This window comes from Myodes glareolus, chromosome 4, assembly GCF_982192425.1.
Source record: "Myodes glareolus chromosome 4, mMyoGla1.1, whole genome shotgun sequence".
Classification (NCBI taxonomy): Eukaryota; Metazoa; Chordata; class Mammalia; order Rodentia; family Cricetidae; genus Myodes; species Myodes glareolus.
Window position 1 is genome coordinate 106,807,735 of NC_142029.1, and position 18,421 is coordinate 106,826,155.

Sequence of the window (18,421 nt, forward strand, 5' to 3'; positions counted from 1 at the left end):
GCGCTCCCGGGAACTCCTATGCGGTCCGTGGCGGCCGGGGAGGGGAGGGGAGGGAAGAAAGGGGTAGGGTGGAGGAGGGGCGGGGCCCTGCGCTCACGTGACCCCGCCGCCTCCCTGATGACACCGGTCATGAGTGTTTACATTTTTTTCTCCCGGCCGGGTGCTGTGCTGAGTCCTCCGCCCGCGGGTCACACCAGGGTCAGCGCGGCCGTGACCTCCGCCCCCGCTTGTCCCGCCCCCTCGGCGGTGACTGACACCTGCGGGCGCGCAGGGGGGGCGGGGCCAAAACAAACAAACACAGCTGGGGCCACCGGGGTTGCGCATTCGGTCAACGAACTCGTACATTACCCGCGCGGCCCCGGGCGGCAGAAGCGGCGGCCAGAGGATAAGGGCTCCTGAGGTAGCGGGACGATCCCGCAGCGCGCGCGGTCTGGGAGTCGAGCGACGAACGCGCGGGCTCCTACACGAGCGGCAAAGCCCCGACCACGACACCCCAAAGAGTCCATCAACAAACGTGCGGGCTCCTACACTGGCAACAAAGCCCCCGCCGCGGCGCGCCCAGCTCCAGACAGACAAACGGCGAACACGTATGTGACCTGCGTGGCCCCGGGGAGCGAGGGAGGGGGAGGCAGGATCGTAAACACGTGGGAAATGGGGATACGAGAGACGTCTGTGTGTGTGCCTGTGAGAACATCGTGCGTTACAACACACGTCGTGCGTGTGATGTAAGCACTCACGACGCGAGCAAGTATGACGTAAGCACGAAAGACGCGGACATGCATGACGTAAACACGCACGGCGCAGACCCGTTCCTTGCACACGCGTGCGCAAATTTGCACACTCACGCGGTCGCATCCTCCCCCAGGACGATGTCGCCACCCCCGGCCCTCGCGCTCCTGCTGCTGCTGCTGCTAGGCGTGTGCAGCGCACGCGAACCTGAGAGGCCAAACTTCGTCCTCATCATGGCCGACGACCTCGGCATTGGGGACCTCGGCTGCTACGGGAACCGCACGCTCAGGTGGGCCCCGGGGAATGCGTGTGTGCACATGACACACATATGAGGTGACACACGCAACACTCATTTGCACACTCGCTGGCACACACACACAAAAGCACACACACACACACACACACAGAGGCACACGCGCCTGCAAATGTGGACAAGTGAGTAACGTGTGCGCCTGTCACACATGCTCACGCCCGTCCACGCCCATCGCACACACATCTCTCCCACCCCCTGCAGGACTCCCAACGTCGACCGAATGGCCCGCGAGGGCGTGAAGCTGACCCAGCACCTGGCGGCCTCGCCCCTGTGCACGCCCAGCAGGGCGGCCTTCCTCACGGGGCGCTACTCGGTGCGCTCAGGTGCGTGCACAGGGAGGTAGGGCAGCGTGCACGCGCATGGGGGGCCGGGTGCGAGGGCGAGCGAGTGTGAACCAGTCTGAACCAACCCGATCCCGCTCTCCCCAGGCATGGCGTCACACAACCGCTTCGGCGTGTTCCTGTTCACGGCATCGTCAGGCGGGCTTCCCCCCAGCGAGGTCACCTTTGCACAGCGGCTGCAGGAGCACGGATACCACACGGGGCTGGTCGGTGCGTGGGGGGCGGGGCTGCAACCGCTGTCACATGACGGGACGTGGTTGATTGACACGGGACTTCATCATTCACGCATGCACACGACAGGAAGGACACGCGACTGACGTGTGGTGACCAGTGATGTCACGTGACTGCCCTTTTCTCACATGACGTCATTGCTCATGTCTATGACATCATGTCATTATTAACACGTGATCATCACGTGACAACCATGATGATGGTATTCGCACCCATGACTACACATTATTGACATGTGGCCACCCATCTTCATGCATGATATCATGTGATGTCGCCCTTCATGGGTGTGGTGCCGTGTCATGGAAACGTGATTTACATGTGATGTCACTATTTGCACACTTGACATACGATGTCACGTGACCCCCATTCGCGCCCGTGATTGACACACATCTCCGTACCTCCACCCCAGACACGCGTGTCCTCCCCCTTCCTGACCCACAGGGAAGTGGCACCTGGGTCTGAGCTGCCACCGCCGGGACGACTTCTGCCACCACCCTCAGCGGCACGGGTTCGAGTCCTTCCACGGCTTCCCGTTGACGAACCTGCGCGACTGTCGCCCCGGCGCGGGCTCCGTGTTCGACTCCGCAGAGCGGGTGGTGCGTGTGCCCGTGCAGGCACTGCTCCTATGTGCGCTCACGCTCGCGCTGCTGCGGCGCCTGGGGCTGGGGCGGGTTCCCATGGCGCTGGTGGTGACGCCTGTGCTGCTCGCGGTTGCTGTGACCGCTGGCTTCTTCGCCTTCCTGCACTTCTTCCGCCCCGCGAACTGCGTCCTCATGGCCGGGTTCGAGCTGGCGCAGCGGCCGGCTGAGTATGAGGGACTCACACAGCGACTCACGCGGGAGGCCGTGAGCTTCCTGGAGAGGTGAGCGCAGGGTAACACATAGGTCATATGTGCATCATACGTGTGCATGGCGCATGTGACCTATTTTACGTGTGAGGTCTGGGGCTAGACCACTTTTCTGTAACATGGTCACAGGTTAGACCACTGCAGACATGGTAGGAGTCTCACATCTCGCCTGTGGTCCAAGGCTAGACCCTGTGTCCATGCCCGTGTCCCACACAGTTGATGCCTTGCATGTGTGTTAACAATCACACATGCGTCCTCTCGCATGTCATGAGCGTGTCTCATGTTCTTAGACACAGGACATGTGAACAATATCATGTGTGGATTCCGAGGTTAGACTGCTTGCGTGTCCTGTGTCATGATCATGCATGTCTGACACATGTAATATGGGAGAGATCTAAGGCTAGACCCTCACCCCCTCCCGCCCGCAGGCACGCACATGCGCCCTTCCTGCTCTTCCTCTCCTTCCTCCACGTCCACACTGCCCACTTCGCGGCCCCAAAATTCTCCGGCCGCAGCCACCATGGGGCCTATGGGGATGCAGTCGAGGAGCTGGACTGGAGCGTGGGTGAGCAGGGGCGGAACCTGGCAGACGCAGGAAGGCGTCACACGTGAGATTGCCATGATGTCACGTGTGAAACAGCGTGACGATGTTATACGTGTGTTTATGGGATGATGTAATGCATGTGATTGTATGATGACATCATCCATGTGTTTATGGGATAATGTCATGCATGTATATATGTAATGATGTAATGCTTGTGACTGTGTGATGATGTCGTCCATGTGTTAATGTGATTTTGTCACGTGTGTGATAAAGTGATGTAATGTGTGTGCTTGCATGACGACATCATCCCTGTGTTTATGTGATGATGTCACGCGTCAATGTATGTGATGATGTCACGCTTGGATATATGTGATGATGTCGTGTGTATTTATGTGATGTCACACGTGTGATTATATGACGTGTGGCCATGCTCTCCCCGCCCCCACAGGTCAGGTCCTGGACGCACTCGACCGCCTGGGCCTGGCGGAAAACACATTCGTCTACTTCACGTCTGACCACGGCGCCCACGTGGAGGAAGTGAGCAGTGCGGGCGAGATGCACGGTGGCAGCAACGGGATCTATAAAGGTTGGGCTTGCGGGTCACGTGTGTGTTGGTTTTGTTTGCGAGAACACGTGACACCTGTGATTTATGTGTTTGCATGGGAGTCTGCGTCCTTCCCACGATGTCACCCGTGTTGCTGCATTGTGATTGGCGGATATGCTGATCAGGGGTCAGCTGCCTTGGCCCCGCCCTTTTTCCCATGATCCTCTCTATTCCGCTGCCACAGGTGGCAAGGCCAACAACTGGGAGGGTGGCATCCGTGTCCCCGGTGTCGTCCGCTTCCCGCGGGAGCTCGACCATGGCCTGGAGCTAGCGGAGCCCACGAGCCACATGGACATCTTCCCCACGGTGCTGGCACTGGCGGGGGCGGAGCTTCCCACCGACAGGTGAGCGGACGGGGCCGGACTTCCAGGAAAGGGGCAGGACTGGAAGTACCGTTAAAATGTGTGGGAGCAGGATTGTATGGATTGACATGTGAGGGAACAGGAATTAATTCCTGTAAATAGGCATGATTGGGGCGGGACTTCCTGTGGGTGGGCATGATGAGGACGGGACTTCCTATGGCCTGACATGATAAGGGTGGGAGTTCCTTTGGATGGGCATGATGAGGTGGGACTTCCTATGGCTGGACATGATCGAGGCAGGACTTTCTATGGATGGGCATGATGCGGGCAGGACTTTCTGAGGGCAGGACTTTCTCCCCGCATCCCGTGTCACACACACCTGTCCCTGCAGGATCATCGATGGCCGGGACCTGATGCCGCTCCTGCAGGGGACGCGCCTGCGGTCGGAGCACGAGTTCCTCTTCCACTACTGCAATGCCTACCTCAACGCTGTGCGCTGGTGGCCGCGGGATGGTGAGCAGGCATGCATGTGACACGGGTCAGGCATGTGTCAGATGGGTCACGGGTGTGTGAAGGGGGTGTGTGTAGGTCATGCGTGAGTAAAATGCGCCACATGTCTGTGAAATAAGTCGCATGTGTGTGAAATAGGTCCCGCCTCTGAAGTCACACATGTGACAAATAATTCTTGTGTGTGTGATATGTGTCACATGCCTCTGTCCCATGTTACATGCTTCACACCTGTCCCCCTCAGGCTCTGCCCTCTGGAAAGTCTTCTACTTCACACCCAACTTCGACCCGGGTGCCAATGGCTGCTTCTCCTCGCACGTGTGCTTCTGCTTCGGCAGACACGTGACGCGCCATGACCCCCCACTGCTTTTTGACCTCTCCCGCGACCCCGGTGAGCGCCACCCCCTGACCCCAGAATCCGAGCCACGATACCATGCTGTCCTGGCGGCTGTGGAAGAGGCAGTAGCTGCACATACACACACGCTCGATCCTGCGGTGCCCCAGCAGCTGTCACTCAGCAACCTGGTCTGGAAGCCTTGGCTGCAGCTGTGATGTCATGTGACACACGTGTCACTCCTGTGCGACCCCAGCACACCCCGCTTCCCAGTCACGTGACAATCACGGATCGCCCCCCACCACACACATGTGAACAAATGAAGGACACGGGTCTCGCATACCCGTCACACATGAAGGACTCGCCGCTGAGCATGAAGACACACGCTTGTGAAAACCCCACCCATGTGAACCCCGCCATGCAGCTCATGACACACACGTGTGCGACAGCCCTGGCTCAGGTCTGAAGTCTGACACATGCATGTGAGCCCCACATGCACACCATGGCCAGTTCCAATCAGTCTTTCTATGAACACAGAGTGAAACCCAGCGCTGCCAGACACACACTAAATCCGCACTTTGTGATTATTTCATTCTAATTTATTTTCCATTTTCTTTATTGATTTTGGTTTTTTTAGTTTTTATTTTCCTCTTATTTTGACCCTGCATGGATCCGGAAGAAATGAATCTGCGTGGCCACGATAATGAAAATTTAACATATATGATACACGCCCACACGATCATATTTAATTTTCCCCCGCACAACACAGAAATAAAGCAGTATTGGCGATGAGAGCATGTGCGACTGTATGGAATTCGTGATTTTGGGGTGAAAAAGAAAGAAAAATCTCAGGGAAAATGGGAAAAAAATTCTTAAGATAGTAAAAAGAAAATGAAATTATTTAAAAAATCGAGATTTTGAAACAAAAATATCATAAATTTAAAACATTTCGAAAACTTTTTTCGAGAAAATCGAATTTGCACCCGGGGCCATGTGAGGTGAGCGTGTGATGACCCAGGGTCATCCTGGGCTATGCATGCATGACATGTGATGTCACGTGTGTGACAGGAAGTCCCTCCCACCCCAATTCACATCCATGTCCATCACATGTGCTCAGCCTGTCATGCATGTGGTGGGTAGGGCGCCAGTGTGAACTCTGAGATTCATGGGAGGTGGGGACTTGCCGCATAAATTATCGGTCACATTAGCATATATGTAAATGAGAGTCTGTTCATGCCTGGCTCTGGGTTTGAGGGTTGCACATACAGGCTGATTAATATATATGCAAATGAGGCCACATGATTTAAACCATGTTTGAGTCGCTGCTAGATAATTACACGCATAGATTACCTGCCCAATTTACATATATGCAAATGAGTATTGTTGGCTGTTGGTGGTTTCTGGTTTCTACTTAAGCATGTGCATAGATTACAAAGCTCATTGTAATAAATTTGCATAAATTACAGGATCGTTGTGAATGTGCACATAAATTATTAAATTACAGCCTCATTATCATAAAGAGTGTGGATCCGCCTGCTTGCGGATTAGCATATGCAAATGGGCCTCCACAGCACCTTGAATCTCCAGATCCTTCTTGACACAAGCATCTGCAATGATCTCATTAACATATATGCAAATGAGCCCTACTACAGGGCCAGAGAATTCCCTCCAACAGTGCATGCCACGCATATATTAGTCCCTAATTAGCATGTATGCATATATTAGCATATATTATTCCAGTGAAGAAATGAAGTAAATTCAAACGAATGAATGAAATGAAGCGAAATCCAGTAAAACTGAGCGAAAGGCGAAACAAAATGAAAAATAAAAGCATTCAATAAAAGGAATAATTAAAAATAATGAATAAATGAAATAAAAATAAAATAACAGAATTATGAAATGAAATTAAATCAGATTAACAAAGTCGCTGGGTTCTGCGGATTAAGCGAATTCCTGCACATGGGAGCGATTTTCATGTGTGAGGAGGAAGCAAAAGTCACGCAGGATGGAAAAAAACCACAAATATTTCCCGTTAATTTAGTTCATGTTTTTATTTTCCCAACGGTTTTAATTTAATTTAAAATTTTTAATATTTTTTTATTTTAATTTTAATTTATTTCCAACTTTCACTGTTTCCTGTCTTTTTATCTCTTTTTTTTATTGTCTTTTACTTCTCTTTTATTTCTCTTTGTCTCATGGGCGCTGGGAGCTGAGTTCCCCCCAGGTGCTGCACTGAGTCCCCCCTGGTACTGGGAATTCAGTCCTCCCTGGTGCTAAGAACTCAGTCCCCCAGGTGCTGGGAGCTAAGTCCTCCTTGGTGCTAAGAATTCAGTGTCCCGTTCCCCTCCCCCCTCCCCCCCCCCCCCCCCCCCCGGTGCTGGGAGCTCAGTCTCCCTGTCTCCCTGGGAGCTAAGTACTCAGTTTCCCCAGGTACTGGGAGCTCAGTCCTCCCTGGTGTTAAGAATTCAGTTCCCCCGGGTGCTAAGGACTCAGTCCAGCCGGGTGCTGGGAGCTCAGTTCCCCCACCCCACCCCCCAGCAGCTAAGAACTCATTTTCCCTGGGTGCTGGGAGCTCAGTCCTCCCTGGTGCTAAGAACTCGGTCCCCGTAGGTGCTGGGAGCTCAGTCCCCCCCCCCCCCCCCCCCCCGGTGATAGGAGCTCAGCCCCTCCCCCCGCAGCTAAGAACTCAGTTCTCCCGGGTGCTGGGAGCTGAGTCCTCTCTGGTGCTGGGAACTCAGTCCCCCTGGGTGCTGGAAGCTCAGTCCTCCCTGGTGCTAAGAACTCAGTACCACTGGGTGTTAAAAACACAGTCCCCCCCGCGTGCTGTGAGCTGAGTTCCCCGGGTGCTGGGAGCCCAGTTTCCCCGGGTGCTGGGAGCTCAGTGCCCCCTCAGGTGCTGGGAGCTCAGTCCCCCCGGGTGCTAAGAACTCAGTCCTTCCTGGGTGCTTGGAGCTGAGTCCTCCCTGCGACTCCGGTCACGGGCTGAGGGGGGGACGCGCGCGGGGCGGGTCACGTGGTCGCGGCCCCCACGGTCACGCGGGGAGGGGCGTGGCCGCCCGCGGGTACAAAGTGTGGGGCTTCCTGGGCCGGGGACGCAGGGGCAGCGAGGGGATTCCCCGGATGCGGGACGAGCGCGCGTGCAGGTGAGCGGGGGCCGGGGGTCGCGGGGTCCCAGCGTGCACCGCGTGCCTCGCTTTCTCTTCCATTTCCCCGCGGTCGGAGGCAGGGGGATGACCGCGAGTGCGGGGTCCGGGTCTCGTTTTCCCGTGAGCCTCTGCGGGCGGGAATCCCCCTCCGCGCGGGGTCTCCCGGGGCTGTGGGCAGGGGCGCGGCAGGGAAATCGAAAAAACCTAAAAAAAAAACCTCGAATTTGAGAAAAATATTATTTAAAAAATAAAATTAATAAAAATCCGCGACATTTCTGAAATTATTTTTTAATTTATTGAGAATTTTTCCGTTTTTTTCTTCCGTTTTTTCGGGCTTTTTTTCTGTTTTCCTATTTTTTGGCCTCCGGCCCCAGGGGGTTTTTCCCGCCTGCGGAATTCCCAGCCGCTGACGTCACGGTGCCGGCGGCGCGATTGAGGAAAAAAAAATTTAATTTGAGGAACGAAATAATAAAAAATTTTTCAAAATAAAAAATAATTCAAAAAGAAAATTTTAAAAAAATCGGAAAATTTCGGAAAAAAAAAATCTCTCGGGACAAATCTCCCCCGCTCAGCGGAAAATAAATCGCGCGGTGTCAGCAGAAACAGCCCTGCCTGGAATTTAAATGAAAAAAACCTGGGTGGGGGCGGGGCAGTGGCGCCACGGGGGCCGGCGAGAAAAAGAGAAAAGAAACCCAAAATTTCCCCGAAATGAAAGAAAATCGCGCTGAGAAAAATTAGAAGTGGACGCGGCACCAAAATGGCAGTGACGTCATAATACAGGCGTGGCCGAGATGTCTGTCAATCATCGCCCCAAACTGCAAACAGCGGTGACGTCACTGACAGGTGTCAATCATTGGACTGCGGTGACGTCACCCGGATTGTGACTGACGAATGTTTTGGTCCCGCTCCACGCAGGATGCCTTGCGGGTGGAGCATTCACCCCGTGCTTCTCCTCCTGCTGCTGGGGGCCCTGGATGTGGAAGCGGAACAGGAAGTCCCGCCCTGCCCGGCCCGCTGCGCCTGCTATGTCCCCAGTGAGGTCCACTGCACCTTCCGGTCTCTGACATCATTTCCTGCGGGGATTTCGCGGAGTGTGGAAAGGGTCAACCTGGGGTGAGTAGCCGGGCCACTTCCGGCCCCACCTCCCATGCTGTCAGTCACCGAGAGCACTTCCCATCCCCCCCCCCTACTGTCAGTCACTCAAAGCACTTCCTGTGCAGACCCTATATCTTCTGGCTTAGTCCCTCCCCCTCTTCCCCCTACCCTGTCAGTCACCCAGGGCATGTCCTGTGCAGACCCCATGTCCTCTCGTTTAGTCCCTCCCCCTCCTCCTCCTCCCCTGTCAGTCACTCAGGGCACTTCCTGTGCAGACCTCAGGTCCTTTGGTTTAGTCCTTTACCCTCCTCCTATGTGAGTCACCCGCACACATCCTGCCAGGTACAACGGCATGACGTCACTTCCTGTTTCTGCCTTGGTGGGGCTAACACGGCTCCGCCTCCTCCTCCTGCACGGGAACGAGATTGAGGAAATTCCCTACGGCGCCATGAGTGATCTAGGAGCCCTGCAGGTGCGTGATGTCGTCCCCGTCCATCTGTGACATCATCCTTATACTCAGTGATGTCAGTGTTGTCACCCCTCCCCTTCGCTATGACGTCATCCTCTCTGGCCCTCCACCTTGCCATGGTAGCAAAGCACGAAGCAGGGGGTCACAGTCTCTGCTCATGTCTTCGGCCTAAAGTCTTGATGATGTCATTACTCGGCCCCTGCATGGTTTCTTTGTCTGTGACATCACAGGCATCCTCCAGCCCTCGTTCGTCTGCGTCCCTGCTCCACCTCTTGGTGACATCATAGCTCTAAATAATCCTGAAGTGAGGCCTCCCTGATGGTAAATGATACCAGGGGAATGGAGCACTAGAAGACATCATTAAGCATTTATACCTATGATGTCATCCACGGAGAGAAGGACCACACGGTATTGTGAAAGGTTCAACAGGATGAAGTCATCCTTAAGGGTCACAGAGATGACGTCATAAAGGAGGAGAGCAGGGACATCATCCCCAGAGGAACAGGGAGGAGAAAACGTCTTTTAAGGTTTCACAGCTATGATGTCACAAAGGGGCGGAGCGCTGACGTCTCCAAGGCAAAGCCGTGACATCAACAACACAGCATACGAGACCATTGGCAGAGGACTGAGTGACGGTGTCACTGCTTCCCCTCAATGATGTCATAGGCGCTAAGCCAGTAAAGTTGGTGCGGATGACGTCATCACCAATGCTAATCAATGTCGCCCACCTGCCCCACCTTACCTCGCAGGTCCTGAAGCTGAGCTACAACCGCCTGCACACGCTGACGTCAGGGTCCCTGCGTGGTGCGCATGCACTGACACGGCTGCACCTGGACCACAACCGCCTGACGTCACTGGACGCCAATGCACTGCTGGGGCTGACATCGCTGAGGCTGCTGACACTGGAGGGCAACGCGCTGACATCACTGCCACCCGGAGGGCTGGCAACCCTCAACCTCCTTGGGGGGCGGGACTTCTGGGCTGGAAGCCCCTTCAGGGTGTCAACACTGCGGCACCTGTCGCTTGCTGGGAATGCATTGACATCACTTCCACCCACACTGCTACTGGCCGCACCACTGCTGGAGACACTTTCACTTCACGGGAACCCCTGGGCCTGCAACTGCGAAAGCGCAGCCTGGGTTGGCAAATGGACAGCCAGGATCAGAGGTCAGGGGGCGGAGATTGGGAGAAGAGGGCTTGATTGAGGGGCGGAGTCACAATTAATTCACTTTGGCCCCACCCCCTTTTCAGCTGCTCTGCGCTGCCGGAAGGACAAAGGTGCAGAGGCCGGGATTTCCTGCCCCGTCTGTGCTGGCCCCGCCCACTTCCTGTCTCGGGACCTGCGCGACCTCGAAGCCGGTGACATCACCTGCGCCACCCCTGCCATATACTCCCCTCTGCGGAACGGGACCCGCGGACCGGAAGGAGAAGTAATGGCAGATGAGGATGACGTCATGGCGCTCAGCAACCTCGACATCGGCCTGGACCTAGCGGACGCACACGGGAACCGCGTGACGCTGGCCTGTGACCCAAGCGGGGCAGGGCCTCCACAGATGACAGATGTGCTCGCGGTACAGCCGCAAGGAGAAGGGGCGAGACTAAGCGTGGAGGCAACGATGACGCTCGCCCTGTCCTGCGAGGTGACACGCGACGCCCACGAGCGGGCATGGCGGCTGCTGGCCTACTATAGTGACGTCAGCGTGTCGCTGGGAGCCATAACTGAACACGGAAGCTTCGCGGGCGATGACGCCACTGCCTGCTATGCCCAGGACCCGGATGATGGGGAAGCGCTCTACAACACGGGGCTTCAAGTAAACCTGACCACGCCCCCAGAGTGGGTGTGGCTACGCGCGCCCCGCCTTTTCCGCCTGCGCCTTGACCGGAAGCGTACTTCAGCCCGGCGCATGCTGCTGACCTACGAGGCGCGGGTCTCGCGGACACTGCCGGGGACCGAAGGGGACGGTGACGTTATTCTCAACGGTACCGATGACGCCATATTTAGCGCTGGCGATGACCTTACTTCCTGGGTCGCTATCGCGCCCGACCCGGATGCCGGCGGCGTCATCGCCATGGAGGGGGAGGAGGTCCGGCTGCCCTGTGACGTCACCGCCTCTGCGCCGGCCAGGGTTGCTTGGCGTCTCCCGGGCGGCGCCATGGTAACGAGGACGCTGGCGGCACCGGAAGATGATGACGGGGAGCGGGAGACCCCGGCGCCGGGCGATGACGCATACCGAGAGAGGACACTGTCGGAACCGCAGCCTGAGGAAAAAACGCGGACGCGCGGTGATGACGTTCGCGATGCAGCGCCAGGCGCCTGGCGCAGCCATAGTGGACGGATTCTGTCGACTCGCAGTGGTGTCCTGAGAAACAAGCGGAGTTTTGGGACGCCTGTTGATGACATCAGCGAAGCCGCGCCAGACTCCTGGCGGAAGCGCAAACGGCACTCGCCTACCTCCGATGTCACCATCCTGCGCGATGGCTCGCTGCTCCTCCGCGCGGCGCGGCCGGATGACGCTGGCCGCTACGTTTGCGTCGCCACCGTCGGGTTCGGCGCCTCGCAGGACCGGGCGGTGCGGCGCCTGCTCGTGACGTCGAGCGCGGGTCCGTTGCGCGGCGATGACGCAGTGACGCTGCAGAAGCCGCCGGGTGCCGCGTTGACGCTGCCCTGCTTCGTTTCGGGCGCCGCCGCCCTGGCCTGGGAGCTTCCTGGAGGGCGGCTGCTGCGTCGTGGGGTGAACACGTCATCAGGCGCAGCCGTGGACGGGAACGGAAGTCTGGTGCTGGCGCCGTTGCGGGGCGGGGACTCCGGATTCTTCCGGTGTCTGGCCGTCAATCAAGTCGGCAGCGACGCCTTCGCCGTGGAGCTCGCGGTGGTTTCCGAGTCGCGAGGTGATGATGTTGGCGGTGTTGTCACCGGAGACGACGGCGATGAGGAAGCCTGGGGGGCGGAGCCCGAGGACCTTATACGTGCGAGACCGGAAGTCAGAACCCCGGACTTAGGAGGCAATGATGGGCGAGGCAGTAATCTGACGTCACGGACCCGAAGCAGGAAGTTGACAGCTGGGAAACCGGAAGTGGGCAATGCGGATCGGAAAGCAGAAACCAAGAAACAGCAGAACCGGAAGTCACTCTTCAGACGCCGAAAACTGAATCAGGCCGCGCTCGAAGTGACGTCACTCGACCCTTCCCTGTCTCCCGATAGACCGGAGCCGCACATATGGGAACCGGTAGCGGACGTGAGGCGCGTCCGCGTACACGTGACGAACCCGCGCGTCAGCCCGGCACACTGGGCTGACGTCCTCGCCCGAGTCCTGGCCCGGAACCTCACCATGGCCGGAAGTGCCGTCATCGGGACTGTGCCTGTCCCTGCCCCCGTGGTCGCTGGGGAAATGGACGACACCGCGAGGGGGGAAATGGACGTCACCGCGAGGAACGCAGAAGTCGGTGGAGTCTTAGTTCAGGTCACCCAAAACCCTGATGGCATCGCTGATGTCAGAGATAGTTATGACGTCATAGGCGCTGACATCGCTAACGCTCCTAATGTCACCTTCACCAGTGAGGCCACCGGCAAAGGTCAGGTCACCCACTCCTATGACGTCACCAACAGCACCGCTGCCAACACCACCGAGTTCATTGACTTCTATGATGTCATCAATACTCCTGATGTCATAGACAGGGACGGCATCAACGGCTCCCATGTCATCATCAACGGTACTGACATCATCGTGGCCTCCAATGCTACTGCCGCCAACGTCTCCGCCCCCAGCGCCGAGGAGGAGGAAGCGGAGACGGCAGAGGAGGAAGAGTCGGTGGAGGCCCCATCCCTAAGGTTCTCTGGGCGCCATGATGTTATCCAGGCTCCATCCTCATCCCCCACATTCCGGTTCCAGCCGGATTCGGAATCGGGTTCCTCTGCAACTGGCGACTTCCAGCCGTTGAGACCATTGCAGTTTTCTGTGTGGGGCACTTCGTCCAGTGCTTCTGCTTCTGGGTCCTCAGAGCAGCGGCCATCGCGGGGTGGGGACTTCCGGTTAGGTCCGGTTAGCGCCTTCCCGCCAGACCTGAAGGGGAGCAGGAGGCGGAAGCGGCCATGGGAATTTCTGCTGACAACTTCCAGTTTCACTTCCAGGTCAGGGGAAAACCCGGCCACGCCCACTGATCACATCACTGTGACCCCACTAAACAGGCGCGGGCGGAAGCGTTTGCAACACAGAAACCGTTTAATCCCACACCCCACTTCCGGTCCTGCGGGGCCTGAGGAACTCCAGCTTCCTGTCCCCGAGGCCCCGCCCACGAAAGTGACTCCACCTCGGCGGAAGTTGGGCAAAAAGGCGGGTAGGAGGCGTGGGACCGTGAGCCCCTTGAGCCTGTTGTGGGAACAGGAAGTTGTTGTTACCCACAGGGGCGGGCTCTCTGCCTCCCCTGCCCATCATGCCTGGCCAGTGACATCACTTCCTGTTACAGCTCTGAGACAGGGCAGGGTCACAGGGGCTGTCCAAAACATCACTGTCATGTCCTCAAATGATGCTGTGACTAAGACAGCAACCTATGATGTCATCGCAGTGACCAACGATGACATAATGCCCCATACCACGACCAGTGACGCCATTGTGTTCTCAGATGACGCTGTGACTGCGATCTTGACCAATGACGTCACCACTCCCTCCGATGACATAATGGGTATCACGACTGATGTCACTGCTTTCTTGGATGATGTCAAGACTGAGACTGAACATGAGGTCGTCCATGACCTTGTGAGTCCCAACCCCGTGGTTGACCGCACACCTGGCACTGCCACCATTTTCTTCAAGGAGGAGACCGCCAGCGATGTCAACCGTTGGGATGACATCGTGAGAAATGATGTCACCGCCGAGAACACCGTCAGTGCCACCGTGCCTCTCACTACCCCAGATGCCGGCGATGTCACCACTTCTGCCATGGATGATGTCATTGGCGATGTTGTCCGGAACTCAACAAATGACGTCATCGTTATCACAGGTGTGGGTGACGTCATTGCCCGCCCGCCCCCCGACAACCTCTCTGCTTCCGGTTCTGCTAAGGCCCTGCTCATTCCAGTGGACGTGCAGATGTCAATATCAGAGGAGATGACATCGTTGAGGCCGCAACAGGAAGTCATCTCCACGGCAACTATAACCCCACCCCATCTCCCATCAGTTGTCATGGCGGTGTCACCCCGCCCAGTGATCCCGCCTTTCTGGCCACGGATCCACGGGCACCTTGGGCCCCCGGCACCACCCGCATCTCGTGGTCTGCACCGCATCACATCACATGACCCCGTGGCAGTGACATCCCAGGGTTTGCGGGTCATCCATGTGCCCCGCGGGTCAGATCTGCGCCTCCGCTGTGTGGTCGTGGGGGGTTCATTCCCACGCATGCTGTGGCGGCTGCCATCGCGGAGGCTGCTGGACGCACACGCGAGGTGAGCAGGTGCTTTCTGGGACCAAGGGGGCACTTCCTGGTTCCCTGTGGGCACTTCCTGGTTCCCTGAGGGTACTTCCTGGTTCCCTATGGACACTTCTTGGTTCCCTGTGGGTACTTCATGTTTCCCTGTTGGTACTTCCTAGTTCCTAATGGGTACTTCCTGGTTCCCTATGTCTACTTCATGGTTCCCTATGGCTATTTCCTAGTTCCCTCTGGTACTGCCTGGTTCACTATGGATATTTCCTGGTTATCTATATCTACTTCTTGGTTCCCTATGGCTACTTCTTGTTTCCTAAGGGGCACTTCCTGGTTCTTTATGGATACTTCCTGGTTTCCTATGTTACTTCCTCTTTCCTAATGGGTATTTCCTAGTTCCCTATGTCTACTTCATGGTTCCCTCTGGTACTTCCTGGTTCCCTATGCATACTTCCTGATTTCCTATGCATACTTCCTGGTTCCCTATGTGTCCTTGTTTCCCTATGGGCACTTCCTTGTCCCCCTATGGGCACTTCCTTGTTCCTAATAGGCACTTCTTTGTTCCCTATGGGCACTTTCTGATTCCTTATGGACACTTCTTGCTTCTCTGTGCATACTTCCTGGTTCCCTATGTGTCCTTTCTGGTTCCCTATGGGTACTTCCTTGTTTCCTATGAGCACTTCTTTGTTCCTAATGGGCACTTCTTTGTTCCCTTTGGGCACTTCCTTGTTCCTTATGGACACTTCCTGCTCCTCTGTGCATACTTCCTTGTTCCCTATGGGCATTTTCTGGGTCTCTATTGGTACTTCCTTTTTCACTATGCATACTTCCTGGTTTCCTTTGGGTCCTTTCTGGTATCCTATGGACACTTCCTGGATCCCTATGGGTACATCCTGGTTCTTTATGGACACTTCCTTGTTCCCTAGAGGTACTTCCTGGATCCCCATGGGTACTTCCTGATTCCCTATGGGTACATCCTGGTTTTTTATGGACACTTACTCGTTCTATATGGATACTTCCGTGTTCCATATATACACTTCCTGGTTCTCTATGGGCACTTCCTGGTTCTCTATGTTACTTCCTGTTCTCTCTGTGTACTTCCTATTTCTCTATGTTACTTCCTCATTCTCTGTGTACTCCCTGGTTCCATATGGGCACTTCCTATTTCCCTATGTTACTTCATGGTTCCCAATGGGTACTTCCTTATTCCCAATCTGTACTTCCTGGTTCCCTATGGGCACTTCCTCGTTCCCTATGGGCACTTCCTCGTTCCCTATGGGCACTTCCTCGTTCCCTATGGGCACTTCCTTGTTACCTATGTGTACTGCATGGTTACCTTTGGGCACTTCCTTTTCCCGCGAGCCCTAGTCTCGCCCCTGATGCCTGTTTCCTGTCCCTGCAGCCCCGACTCCCGAGTCTCCGTGGCGCTCGATGGCTCCCTGTCCGTGGCATCCGTGACTGAGCGTGATGCGGGCGACTACGTGTGCATGGCACGGAACTCAGCGGGTGACGAGTACACGGCCTTCACCGTCCACATCCTCGTGGAAACCGACCCCGCGGCTCCTGAGTTCACATCTGGGTTTGCTTCCAGGTTTCCATCGCGGAATTCGCACATGGACCTTGTGGTCGTGGATGTGCGCTACGGCGACACGGCTCGGCTCCCATGCGCAGCGGCCCTGGCCCTGGATTCACAGTCCACCGAGACCATGTGGACGTCACCTGCGAGGATGCCTGTGCTGGTGACACCATCATCCGGGAGATACAGCATGGACGCAGGCGGGACTTTGGAGATCCGCGAGGCCCGACGTGCAGATGCCGGAAACTACACGTGCACGGTGAGGACGGTGGCCGGTGACGTCGTCCACTCTGTGGCGCTGCTCCGTGTGGCCGTCCTGGCGCCCCGGATCCACAGCGCTGTAGCGAATGTGGTGGTGCCGCTGGGCGGTCGGACACAGATCCCGTGCAGGGCTGAGGGTGTCCCGCCGCCCCGCGTGCTGTGGGCACTGCCTGGGGGCGTGGTGCTGCCCTCGCCGTTTGCGCCATGGTCGCGACTGGCAGTGCTGGCAGATGGCGCACTGGAGATCCGTGCGGTGCGGGCGTCGGACGCAGGGCTACTCGAGTGCATTGCACGCAATGAGGGTGGCGAGGCCCGTGTGGCCGTGCGCCTCACCGTGACCCCTGAACCCAGGGTTGTGGCCCCGACAACCACGCGGGAATCTGTCACGGCTACCGCGGGACACACGATCACGCTGCGCTGCCCAGGGTCTGCGTGGCTCCCACCCCGGTCACGTCTGCTTTGGCTCCTCCCTGATGGTACAGAGCTGGTGGGCGGGCGTGGCCGTGGCCGTTTCCACCACGGTGTGGATGGTGCCCTCCATGTTTCTGCACTGACATGGGCAGATGCCGGGATTTACCGCTGCGCGACTGCGGATGCCTCAGGCATCTACGTTGGCGCTGTGGCGCTAAGTGTGGGGTCAGGGTCTCCGGATGCTCAGGCAGACGATGCGGGGCACCTGAGGCACATGTCAGGCGTGGATGCTGTCCCCGTGGTCTCCGCCCGTGTGGGGAGCAGCGTGCGCGTGGCATGCCGTGGTACGGGGAACTCCGGTGCCCCGGTGACATGGGAGCTGCCGGACCACACACAGGTGACGTCATTGTCCACAACTTCGCGCTCATCTCGCGCCCACGTGGACCCACGGGGGTGGCTTGCACTCTGGCCTGTCACGCTCAAGGACACCGGACTTTATCGCTGCTGGGTGCCAGGCAGCGGCAATGTCGCCAGGGCTGTGTTTGTGCACGTGGACTGAGCCTGTCTCCCATGGAATGGACGCCGCCATGCTCGTGCTCAGGGAAACCGTGCCCGCCCCTCCCCCACCATGACACAGGCTTCGTCCACAGTCTCCCAGTATCCTTTGGGGCCGGATGGGCGGGGCCTACGGCAACATCACCAATCAATGTGATGGGAACCCCAGGCCCATGTCTCCCATGATGCTGTGCGGCGGCCTGCGGGATTTCCCGGAGTCACATCCATGTTTTCATGCCACTTCTGGGTCACTTCTGGTCCATTTTCTGTTTACTTCTGGTTCACTTCCTGTTGACCTCTGGTCAGGAAGTTTTACAATAAAACATTTTTTTTCCAGCAACAAAGATGGCGGTTGCAGTTGTCTGTGAGTGGGAGGGAGGGAGGAAGGAAGGGGCCATGGGGACAGGAAGGGGTGGGACCTGGGGGTGCAGTCTTCTGTCAGTCACCGACAGGACGGGAAGTGGGCGATGATCATGAGGGTCCCATGGGGAAACTGAGTCAGGAAGGATGGAGATTGCAGGAAGTCCCACTGCTGCCGTCGGCCTCGCTCCCAACTCGCAGCTGAAATGAAGGAATGAATGAGCGAACATGCCCAAAGTTTATTCATATCCCAGGTGTGAGGGTGGGGTCAGGAATCACATGATGTCATCGCCTCTACGGCGTCACCGAGGATGATGTCTTCTGACGGTCTCGGGGTTTGTGCAGGCGAAGAGAACAGGAAGTCACCCCAACAGCCCG

The 18,421-nt window shown here is 56.9% G+C and overlaps 2 protein-coding genes across 2 annotated transcripts; both read left to right on the forward strand.

Moving 5' to 3' along the window:
- Positions 1–187: 187 nt before the first annotated feature.
- On the forward strand, positions 188–5,549 carry Sts (steroid sulfatase). The gene is made up of 10 exons (XM_048434310.3): positions 188–587; positions 866–1,018; positions 1,244–1,365; positions 1,471–1,593; positions 2,056–2,476; positions 2,890–3,026; positions 3,454–3,591; positions 3,794–3,953; positions 4,303–4,424; positions 4,663–5,549. The coding sequence occupies exons 2-10, from the start codon at positions 870–872 to the stop codon at positions 4,968–4,970; spliced, it is 1,680 nt and encodes a 559-aa protein (XP_048290267.3). The 5' UTR covers positions 188–587; positions 866–869; the 3' UTR covers positions 4,971–5,549.
- A 2,246-nt stretch (positions 5,550–7,795) lies between these two features.
- Positions 7,796–18,027, forward strand: LOC125400334 (uncharacterized). Its single transcript, XM_087905850.1, has 6 exons — positions 7,796–7,895; positions 8,814–9,011; positions 9,336–9,465; positions 10,212–10,629; positions 10,714–14,902; positions 16,283–18,027. The coding sequence occupies exons 1-6, from the start codon at positions 7,873–7,875 to the stop codon at positions 17,685–17,687; spliced, it is 6,363 nt and encodes a 2,120-aa protein (XP_087761976.1). The 5' UTR covers positions 7,796–7,872; the 3' UTR covers positions 17,688–18,027.
- Positions 18,028–18,421: the final 394 nt, after the last annotated feature.

Excerpts from the sequence above, each read along its gene's own strand:
- Sts (XM_048434310.3), top strand. The coding sequence starts at position 870 with ATGTCGCCACCCCCGGCCCTCGCGCTCCTGCTGCTGCTGCTGCTAGGC. Across the intron at positions 3,954-4,302 it reads GCGGAGCTTCCCACCGACAG|GATCATCGATGGCCGGGACC; the intron begins GTGAGCGGACGG and ends CTGTCCCTGCAG. Across the intron at positions 4,425-4,662 it reads GCGCTGGTGGCCGCGGGATG|GCTCTGCCCTCTGGAAAGTC; the intron begins GTGAGCAGGCAT and ends TGTCCCCCTCAG.
- LOC125400334 (XM_087905850.1), top strand. The coding sequence starts at position 7,873 with ATGCGGGACGAGCGCGCGTGCAG. Across the intron at positions 7,896-8,813 it reads CGGGACGAGCGCGCGTGCAG|GATGCCTTGCGGGTGGAGCA; the intron begins GTGAGCGGGGGC and ends CGCTCCACGCAG. Across the intron at positions 9,012-9,335 it reads GTGGAAAGGGTCAACCTGGG|GTACAACGGCATGACGTCAC; the intron begins GTGAGTAGCCGG and ends ACATCCTGCCAG.